The following is an 11081-nucleotide window of genomic DNA, read 5'->3' as shown; positions in this document are numbered from 1 at the left end:
GTTCCCAAGAATGTCAAATTGGCATAATGCTTCATCCATGACTCATCTTCATATCACCTTTTCACAGTGCCGACTGTGTGGGGAGTGAGAAAAATGAATCAATTGGATTAAAGTTCAGAAATTGAGTAGGAGGAGAGAAAAACCTCTTGCATAATCACTTTATCCTCACAACCAAGGCTGCTTTGTAGGCTTTAAAAAGGATGCGGTGGATGCAGAATGATGGTAATAACGTTGAAGATTGCCTTAGGCACCAAATAATTTACGATACAGGAATAGAGAGCAGCAGTCTGCGGCTAATTGAGTTAAAGAGTGAGAGATAGCGATAAACACAGTAAAAGCCTCGGCAGTAGTAAAGAGAAGAGTGCTGACATTGCCCAGTAGAAAAAAAGCATATTTATTATTCATCCGTATAAAATATTCATTCATTTCAAAAAGGCTGTGCAACACGAACATATGGTCAGTACTTTTGAAAGTGCTTTTAACAGCATGTGCAAAATAGAACCTGAAAGATCTAGAACATCGTGTTTTCTAGACATTCAAGTAAATAAAATTGGGCTTTGGATCACATCATCACATTGTGATAGGCTTACATTTAAAACCCATCCCTTCCCTTTGTCTTAAAGTGCCAATGGTGATTATATCCACTGTCTATGAGTGGGGGTATATTTAGCGACCCTGTGATTGTTTCAGTCTGGGGATCCAGTGGAGCTACAATTGACTGAGGATGAGGCACAAAGTACACAACACAGTACGTTTAGTCCAAAAATGGCCACCAGCCAGGACAGTCCAGAACATTCTGATTTGCTCGTAGAAGTGTTTGTTGCGTGTGTGGGTGTGTGTGTGAGACTTAATGTTCTGGATCTGGATGATAGTAAATGCAGCCTTGTGTGTATCTTGGCACACAAACGGTGATATGTCTGGCATAGATTGTGTGGTGGTTTGAGTCTGGCGAGGTTTTGGCAGTCTACACGTCCACAGGGTAGTGGATGTGTGTGTTTTGTGTGTATCTGTGCGGGCAGCAGGCCTGGAGCAGCACCTTGCGAATGTCTTTGTTTCTTAGACTGTAGAGTATCGGGTTCAGCAGCGAGCTGCCCGCCGCCGGCACCAATGTGGCATAGGTGTAAAGAGGAGGGCTGGACGCGTCTCCCAGCAGCCCCCAGAGGGAGAAAGGCATCCAGCAACCCACGAACACGCTGAGGACCAGGATCAGCCGAGAGAAGCCCCTTCCACTGCCGTGTTTGCTTGCATATGATTGACTGGCAGGGAGGAAGTGTCTCTGGGTAGCGATGGCGTGGGCATGCCGCCTCGCCACGCGGCAGATCCCAGCGTACAATTGCAGGGTTACCATGACAACTACGAGGAAGCCACCACACAGCAGCGATAGGTATGTCCGGGTCAGAGGTCGCGCTACAGAACAGGAGCTTGGCTCTCTCAGACAGTGCCATCCCATTGCGGGTCCAGCCCCAATGATGCATGCACCCAACCAGACCAGCAGCAAGAGGATGGCGGCTCTGTGGCGTGATTCGCTCGAACCATAGGTGAGGGCGTGGCTTAAAGACAGGTATCGGTCCAGAGCGACACCCATCAGGCTACAGAGCGAGGCAGTCAGTGATGTCACCAGCAGTCCCGAGGTCAGCAATTCTGACCAATCACTGGGCTCCACGCAAAACAGGAAGAGGAAGTGCAAGATCAAAGCGACGCCCGCCAGGAGATCGGCCAATCCGAGGCTAGCCAGCAGCAGGAAAACAGGGGCGCGAAGAGACGGCGTGGCCAAGATGGTGGTGACAACTATTGCATTTTCAGTGGCGATGACAGTTCCTGAAATACACAGGGCCACGCCCCATACTGTGAGGGGCGGGACTTCATATGCAGACGAGCTATCCATTGGGTCCAGAGGGAAGAGGGGGTCTGAACCTGAGAAGTCATCCCAGCCCGGGTCCGAGGCGTTCAGGGTCATGGCTTTTCAGCAGTCACACAAACAACCTAAGACAGAGAAAAGAGGAAGAAAGATGTTGACATTAGCTCTAATGGGGTCTTTAGCTTCTCCTTCTGTCCACTTAACAGCCTTTCTTTGACCAGAAGCTGTGGTGAAGCTGCTGGAGGCCGGACGTGGCATCTGGTCGAGGAGAAGTGGACTTAATATGGAGATGTTATACTGTTGTAATCTAAAGCAGCTGCATTTTATAACAATAGATTATCACTGAGTGCATTAAGTGGTAGCCCATTTAAGATTGTCATGCCCTGCACTCTGTTGCTCCATCATGTTATATTGTCTTGTATTGTTAGTTAGATACATAAGCACACATTATTCTCTGATTAGACTAATATGCCACCTATCGTTGTATTTACTGCTTAACTAATTTATAGTCTAAACCCATCTTGTCCCTCGATGAGCTTTAATAATAATATAAAATAATACAACTACTACTACTACTAATAATAATAATAATAATAATAGAAATACTACTACTACTACTACTAATAGTAGTATTAATAATACTACTACTAATAATAATAATAATAATAGTAATAATATAAATACTACTACTACTACTACTACTAATAATAATAATAATAATAGTAATAATAGTGATAATAATAACCTAGCTTTTACAGTGCACTCCAAAATATGCACTTACAAAACACAAACAATACAAAATACAGATTAGGCACCATTATAGGCTGGAAAATATTTTTTAAATGACACATTTCTAAATTGCACCTCTCAGCCCATAATTTCTATTTTAATTATCTCAAATATGTTTTTATATAGTAAATGAATCCTGTTGGCCCCTGAAATGTCAGTGACGTCACCACCTGTCTTGCGGGAACATCACGCACATAGTCGATCAATATGTGTAGGCTGAATTCAACTTGATACATGATGAATGCATCATATTTTTTTTCTTTCTTTTTTCTTTTAGCACGTCTGAATCCTGAATCCATTACTGGCTTCCTCTCGTTTTTTTTTTTTTTTGTTTTTTTTTACCCTGCACACGTTTCAGGAGCATCTTAAATGTGATTTATGGTGTATAGTTAAAATCTGTACACTCACTTCCAGATTAAGTTAGTGAGCTACAATCTGATCCCTCTTGTTAATGTCCAAAAACATGATGTTCAACTATAGGGACAGATTCTACATGTCCTTTCCATTCATGAGAGAGACAGATGTGCTGTTCATTATGGGCCATTTAAGCAATTATTTTGTTCCAAGGTTAACATGCCTAGTGCTCTCTGGTATGTGCATGTTTTTTTTAGCACATGTCAAACTGTACTGCAAAGAAAATACCACACTGTAACTGTAATAATGCTATTTTAAGATATAGATTTTTGGAGACACCGGTGGTCCTCTGTCTTCAGAGGGAGGACCAGTATATCCCACCTCCTGTTATATAACATAGGTCTATTGCACCACAGAGGATGTCCCCGACACACAGACACAAATACATGCATATGACAGATTATTTATCTTACCTTTTCAACGCGATTAACGCGTAAATTCCTCTGCTAGAGTTGGATGCAGATGTAAAGCAGATGTGTCCTCTCCTCTTATATAGGATCCAAATGATGGAGATGGTTGTGATGCTGTCTGCAGGTACCAGTCTTATATAAAGAGGACAGTCCTCGTGTGTCACCCTGTCTTCATCAAAGTTGCTGCAAAACTCTCCCTCGTCGTCTCTCGCATCTCTTTTTCGTCAATCTCTCCTGAAGCGACTATGAGGAGGGATGCTCTTGCGCGCGGACTCATGCCCAAGAGAGAGTCTGTCTCTGACGTCAGTGACTGAGAGACTCCACCAATCAGGTGCCTGCGTTAGAGGATGCTGGAGAGGGGGGGTGTAACAGGGAGTAATTTCATTCAGAAAAATGCGGCATCTCTGTCGCCCCTCCCACTGCGGTTCACTCTTGCTCTCATTTCTTGTAAATATTGGCCATCAATAGACCAAACCCCCCTCTTTCCCTCCTTTCCCTTCCACTTCCAGCACAGATTTTCTCAATTAGACCCAGGGGGGGAATGGTTGAATGGTGTAGTTTAGTGTTGGGCGGGTGTAGAGGTTTAGAGGTGTGGAGCTGCAGGCTGCCTCTGTCCACGGTGCTGAACCGCACCAGGATGAGTCATGATGGGGAGATGTCATAGCAATCTATGTGCAAATTGGCACTTCAAAGTGAAAACCGTCCACCTAAATGAAAGGACAAGGACAAAATTGCCCCCTTTATAACCTGGCTACAACTTATATTTTAACTTATTATTACACAGTTTAGTTAGTGTGCACTGGGAGTTTATATATACAGGGATGGGCAGAAACAGTACATTTATATAATCATTTATATAATCTAATACAACAGCCTCAATATTGATCACAGACTTGAATAAACGCTTAAAATGGCACATTATGAGATTCACTCATGTAAAATAATAACCCTTAAATAATTTAGAAATCTTATAGCCTGTATATGCATATGTTAAGATGTGGATGGTGAGGGGGTTTCCGGTAATCAGACAAAACCTGGAACGTCATGGGGAGAAGTCTTGTAGAGATAAACTAGAGGCTGATCTGTGTGAAATGGACACTTAAGGGGTAAACTAGCCACCTAAATGAACGGACAATTAAAGAAATAATTGCTCTTTATAACCTGTATCTCTCTATCTCTCTATCTCTCTCTATATCTATCTATCTATCTATCTATCTATATCTACTGTATATCTCTCTCTATCTCTCTCTCTCTCTATATATACATATATATATATGTATATATATACTGTATATGTGTGTATACACCTATATCTATATCTATATCTATCTCTATATCTATATTTATATAGATATAGAGATATATATCTATATCTCTATATATATATATATATAATATTATATTATATTATATAATAGCAGTTATTTAGCTTGCAGTCTAATGTATTGATTGATTAGTCTTTTGATGTGAGCATCCTAACATAGAAACCCCCTCCTGTCTACCTCCAGTATATCTTATAAGAGCAGCAGGTGATCCGAGGCTTCCCCGGTGTGATAGTGATAGTGAGCGTGGATGCTGCAGGATGCTCTCACCGCTTGTCTGTCTGCGTGGTGTGGTCGCGCATATCAATGCGCTAACTGGGGAAATCTCGTCCTGCTCGAGCTCGAGCCATATTAGGACACACTTCCTGCCAACCAACCCGCCTACGTCACTCAGAGAGTCTGAAGTGAAACACTGTAACCTTCAAAAAAACATGTCGAGCTATACTAAATTCTGCAAATTTAGCAGCTGCTTCTCTCCCCTGAAGACCTACTTCTTCTGCATTTTTCAGGATACCATTACAAAACATTATATAAGTAAACTAGGGAGTATTGTAAGGAATAGTATTTGTGCAATGTCCATGAAATTTTCCCCTCTAAAACATAATGGATTCCTATTTTATGTCCTTGCACTAATGTCTTATATCTTGTGTGTGTGTCTTAATACTATCAGGTCCCGGAAGTAATTTTCAGCATTATCCTCTAGTTTTGTCGCTGGTGTATCTATATATCTTGCCAGTATAGTGGGAGCATCCGTGGAGGAGGTGATCGTGTCCAACAGGACTGCGGAATATCCCTTTGTGTGTTTTTTCTTAGCAACCGACACACAAAGCAGCCACCCTGTAGAGCTGCACAGACAATGTGTGAGGGAGCATGTGAGATGTGGGAGTGCATGAGCCACGTCGGTGTGAGTGGAGGAGGTGATGGTGATGGTGATGGTGATGGTGATGGTGGAATTCATTGCATAAAGATGTCGTGATTCTGTGCTCAATGCACCTGTTTTTGAGGTGCTTGCTTGCGGCCCAGGGGCTGTGACTCAGTGCATCTACATCACTAAGCAACACTATGCAGGTCTGACCTGCTGCTTGTTATGTGCTGGTGCATCTGCACGTGTTGTGTGCAGGAGTATAGCTGGGAGTTATGGAGATTATTCTATATATGTAGGGCACTCTGAGTCATCTCTTATGTCTTATTTCCACATGTCACAATGTGATCAATCAGGCTTCTAGACATCATCAATATCAATACTTTGTGTGTCCAGATGCTGTATATTCAGATTGTAACTGCACTGATTTGTGATCACATCAATTGTGATGTCTGATTTCACTTTTTTTTATTATTCCTATCTCATTTGTGCTTGTAGCCTTGCAGTGATTATTGAGTACCTTGTCTGAGTTGTTTGTCATAGACAAGTCAACTATTGTGACTGTAGGGCAGCACTTCATCACAATCAGTGACACATTAGAGGTGATGCTAGACTACTGACGCACAGCCACTGTACGTAGTCGCAGACAGCATCAGTGTGAGTGTTTTAAAGGCATTCAGACTAAATATAGATGTGCTAATTGGATCACTCAAGACACATAATGTCAACTTCTGTATCATCCCTGATTCACGTGTTCTTGTTTGAGTCTTCACAGGAGAGAAAAAGCCACATTTATTCCTGCTGGTTCTAGTTTATCTCCTAGAACAATAGTTGTGATCAGTTTGACTGTTTTTTTCCTTCTCAGTATGTTTAATTTCAAGGATTCCTAGATGCCTGGATTCAGTATTTCACAAGAAAAAAGTGTCAACACTGTGTAACAAGAATATATTTTGAGCCATGGTAGGTGGTGCTCTATGGTCCACAATGAAATATATAAAAAAAAACAAATGGATGGATTATCAAAAACTTTTCCTTTAGTGCCATCAAGTCAAAAAATGTAATCAATACTTTGGTTTTTACAAATACCTGCAAATCTGATGACATTCTCATCAACCTCAACTGTACTTTCAACACGTTCTCAGCCCAACTCGTCGCATACGCCCGCTATGTCACGCCCCTTGGCATTACGTTAGGTTCAGGCAACAAAACCACTTAGCTATGTTTATGGTTGGGCTTAAAACTACTATGTTTGTAAAGTGAAAATGAAACTTAACGTTGTGAACACAGGACATGAACGAACAACTGATTGTAACGTGAAAGGGAAATTTAACACTAGAGACACGAACAGCAGTCTCCTGGATGAAAGCCTTGTGTCTGTTGGACCCATCCACCACAACTCCCACCCGCCCTTAGTGTGTCTTTTTGCCTTTCACTCCCGGAAAGGGTGCCTTGTAAGGCGGTATCACACGCCGAACATGGTAAACATTACACCTGCTTAACATTAGCATACTTGCATTGTCATTGTTAGCATGCTGATGTTGGCATTTAGCCCAAACAAAGTCCCACTGTGCAGAAATACAGCCTCGCAGAGCTGCTAGCACGGCTGTAGACTCTTAGTCATAAGTTTTCTTTAGTGTTGTTTTCTGTCTTAAGCCATCTACACATGATCAATGTCAGCCAATGTTTTCCTATGGGGGAGAGAGGTGCTACCTGAGTTTGGTGGAAGCCTTACCCTTGGCATGGCGCACTGCTGGAACTGGCCACCGAGTGCTGCGCTCAAAAATCTAATTATTTCAACTTTGACCTCGGTTGCTGCTGACGTTTCAAAGTGCAACCAAGGAGAACAGCTGTAACTGTTGTTGTTGCCTAGATACAGGGAATGGCTTCCCTTGTGCTCTCTTTGTGGGGATATTTTACCTGCTGCCTCTGACTCTCTGCGTCCTACCTCGCAGTGAGTGAAGAGCTAATCTCTTATCATGTGACGGCAGCTTCATCCCTTAAAATATCTTGTGACCCCTCAGATTTATCTTGGGGCCACTTGACGGGTCCTAGGCTGCCAGGTTGGGACCCACAACCCTTGAACATACACCCAGTTTGAGAATCTGAGTATAAAGGAAAACACAGAATAGTGATAAATAACACACCAGAGGGCCACAAAAGTTATTTGTTTCCAGATTATTTTTACGAAAATGTGCAGTAAGTGCTCCCATTTGGCCTACCATGTTTATGGCGTTTTTAAGGACATATGTGTGAATGCAAGTGTGTGTGTGTGCACTGCCTGCCGAAGTAAGCAGGTGTCACTGCGTCCAAACTGGTGTGTATTTCAGGAGGGTTGAGGTGAGCCAGTTGGTTGCCAGGAAACCAAGTTTGGGTGTCGCTCATGTTACACAGATCTCTGTGTTCTCCTGTCTTTCTCTGTGTGTCCCAGCCACGAGCCATACCTCTATCGGATACCCTTTTGAGGACTTCCAGAAGATCTTTTTATTGAAACCTTTTTGTTGATACTAATTCTTCTCCAAGTGCCAAAATCTTCAGCTGTCAGTTGCAGGTGTTTGGTGATCTGTGGCTGCTGTCAGGATGCAACGGTTGGTGTTGAGCGTCCTCGTCTCCACACTGCTGCTTCTAGCAGTGGTGCCCTCTGTGTACCAACAGTCAGGTACGGGTTCATCCATACACATGTCTTACGTTTGTTTTCTTATTGTATGACCATCTCAGTGTATAACCTGTTGCTGTGTCTTTCCTACACTTGGCATCTGATGTCTCCTTTCCTTGACTCCTTGCTTCCACCATCTGATCTCCTTCAAGAGTCTTTCCCTGATAACATCTCCTCTTAGTAACTGTGATGACGGCTTATTCGCCAGTATTTCTCACAAGCGGACACTAAGCAAAAATGTGAGAGGTTTTCTTTGGCATTACGTGCCAGTTTTGCCCACTCGCTTTTGCCTATTCTGACTTTGTCCAGACTGGTGGGCCGTTTTGCAATAATTAAGCTGTTAAAAATGTGTCTGTGGGAAGATCATTGTGCATCGGCCGATCAACTGGTTTGAGTGACACTTCCAATTGATTGCTGGTTTTGTCCCTCCTACAGATTGTTCTCAAGCCGAGTCATGTGACCTATGTGTCGGCAACTCCATGCTCAACCTGACAGGCTGTGTCTGGAAGATTTGTCCAAATGGTGACGCGTGCACGCACACACACACACACACACACACACACACACACACACACACACACACACACACACACACACACACAGACAGGCACGAACACACACCTGACCTATGACAGTAATTCAATCATCAAAGCTGCTGTAACATAAGCTTCCCTGGTTTGTACAAGATGACTGAATTATTTAGCATACCAGGAATGCACACGATACACACACACACACACACACACACACACACACACACACACACACACACACACACACACACACACACACACACACACACACACACACACACACACACACACACACACACTCACACTATAAACTGCTCGTCCTCTCTGTCTCAGGTATTGATACAGGCAAGTGTTTGAATGATATGGGCGACGTTGCAGACGACGGCTTCAACTGTAGCTGGACTAGAGAGGCTGATATGTGCTCAGGTAGCAAACAATACACTTTCAGAATTAACACGACTTATTCATGTGCCACCTCACTAACTCTCTATTTCTTTTAAATGTTTTATTTCCCAGTTGTAGAGGTTGTAGCTATTGGCGAAGATGGAATAGACTCAGGTAAATTGCATCGACTCCAGCATCCCCTTCCACCCCCTCCCCTCTCTCTTGCGTCAGACATTTATTATTCCCATAAGAGCTGCTGAGTAAAATGTTCCCCAATGCCACCTAGTCACGGAAAAAAATCCCCCTTCTTTTATGTAATTTCCCTGTAAACCCATCAAACTCTCTTTCCCTCCAGGTGATGGACGCAACACTGAGTCACCCCCAAAGCTCTCCCAGGCCAAGTTTGACATGTCCAGCTTCATTGGAGGCGTCATACTCGTGCTGTGCGTGCAGGCAATCGGCGTCTTGGCCATGCGCTTCCTCAAATCCAAAGAGCAGAGCACCTATGACCCTATGTGAGTTTGTGCACGTATAGGTGTTAGAGAACAGAGAATTTAGCATGGCTGTATCAGTTTAAGTGTGTGCATGTAAATGTGTCTGTCACCGAGTTGAACTGACGCCTGTTGGTGTGACAGCAACCTCTGGTGGCAGGAGTGATCAACAGCAATACAGTGTACAATGGGATTCTAGGTTGTATTTTGATTCTGATCACAAACCCCATCTGTCCAAATAAAAAATTCTGCCCATCTTCACACAGAGAGCAGCCACAGTGAAGATAAGATGTATGAAGGACAACCGGGCGAAGATGGAGGACACCAGAGCAGTGACTCATCGAGGTCTGATGACGAGAGTGTTTTTGTTTTTTTCCTGATTCCCTTCCTGTCATTTTTAGTTTGGTCCCCTCGTGTACCCCTGGGGGATGGGTGTGTTCATAAGAGGACATTTTGTCTCAGAATACCGCATTGTGTAACGAGTGTCTGTGCATGTGTTCACTGTGTTTGTATAGTATTTCTAATCCAGAGACGTTTTGGCTGTTGGTATTCATACAATCTGGCAAACGAGAAACAAAAAAGGCTCTGATTTTCTCAGCGCTTTCAGTGATTCATCTTTGTGACCAAACCCACCACAAATTTTCACCAATACTACGTGTTAAGTGTTTGTCCTTTTACAAACAACAAGCAAATAGCTGTATCCAATGAGCTGTGTAAATAGTACAGTGTGGTTGTGGGAAAAAGTGATGTAATCCCAATGTAGACAGCAGGTCAGACAAGGTCATAGCAGGCATTTAAACTTTTTTAAAGAACCCTAAAATAGACCAAAATGAGACTGAATGATTTTGTCCATCATCTCAGAGGACTTCCATGTTTCATGTGGAGCTGCATGAGTTTTATTGAAACCAAAATTTAAAATATTTATGTATGTTATATATATATATCTTTCATGTTTGCAGTGAGTTAAATGATTTAGCTGGGGACTTTAAGGAGCCATCTCAACAACTCCTGGAGGTCCCCCCCTTTGGGAACAAATTATAATCCAAGCAGTAGGAGTAGTAATTTAAACCTTATGTCTACTTACAATATGGCTTTAGCACAACTCCTCTGATTTGTGTGTGTTTTTGTTTTGACTTGTTAAAAGCTCAGTCTTTTTTTTATAAATTAATTTTTATTGAGGAGATTTCTGTTCTGACTGCTCATATTTATATTCTATACATATCAGCTTCAACCCTTTAATAACAGTTCAAAGAGATGTGATGTGAACCTGTTTACTCAATTAAGTTCAGTATGAACTGTTTGATTTTTTTGTGATGCCATTTGAATGAAAAATGCTTTAAAAAGGCTGACAGCCTGAAACACCTG

At 42.6% G+C, this 11081-nt stretch overlaps 2 protein-coding genes across 2 annotated transcripts; one reads left to right on the top strand and one right to left on the bottom strand.

Annotated features, from left to right (window-relative positions):
* Window positions 1–558: 558 nt before the first annotated feature.
* Window positions 559–4149, bottom strand: gpr3 (G protein-coupled receptor 3). Its single transcript, XM_074613272.1, has 2 exons — window positions 3475–4149; window positions 559–1983 (listed from the first exon to the last, which is right to left on the bottom strand). Exon 2 carries the CDS (start codon window positions 1955–1957, stop codon window positions 965–967), a length of 993 nt encoding a protein of 330 aa, XP_074469373.1. The 5' UTR covers window positions 1958–1983; window positions 3475–4149; the 3' UTR covers window positions 559–964.
* A 3830-nt stretch (window positions 4150–7979) lies between these two features.
* cd164l2 (CD164 sialomucin-like 2) lies at window positions 7980–9759 on the top strand. Its single transcript, XM_074613716.1, has 5 exons — window positions 7980–8311; window positions 8744–8830; window positions 9175–9267; window positions 9358–9399; window positions 9581–9759. The coding sequence occupies exons 1-5, from the start codon at window positions 8233–8235 to the stop codon at window positions 9742–9744; spliced, it is 465 nt and encodes a 154-aa protein (XP_074469817.1). The 5' UTR covers window positions 7980–8232; the 3' UTR covers window positions 9745–9759.
* Window positions 9760–11081: the final 1322 nt, after the last annotated feature.

Source organism: Sebastes fasciatus, chromosome 17, assembly GCF_043250625.1.
Source record: "Sebastes fasciatus isolate fSebFas1 chromosome 17, fSebFas1.pri, whole genome shotgun sequence".
Taxonomy (NCBI): domain Eukaryota; kingdom Metazoa; phylum Chordata; class Actinopteri; order Perciformes; family Sebastidae; genus Sebastes; species Sebastes fasciatus.
This window is presented reverse-complemented; position numbering and strand designations above follow the sequence as displayed.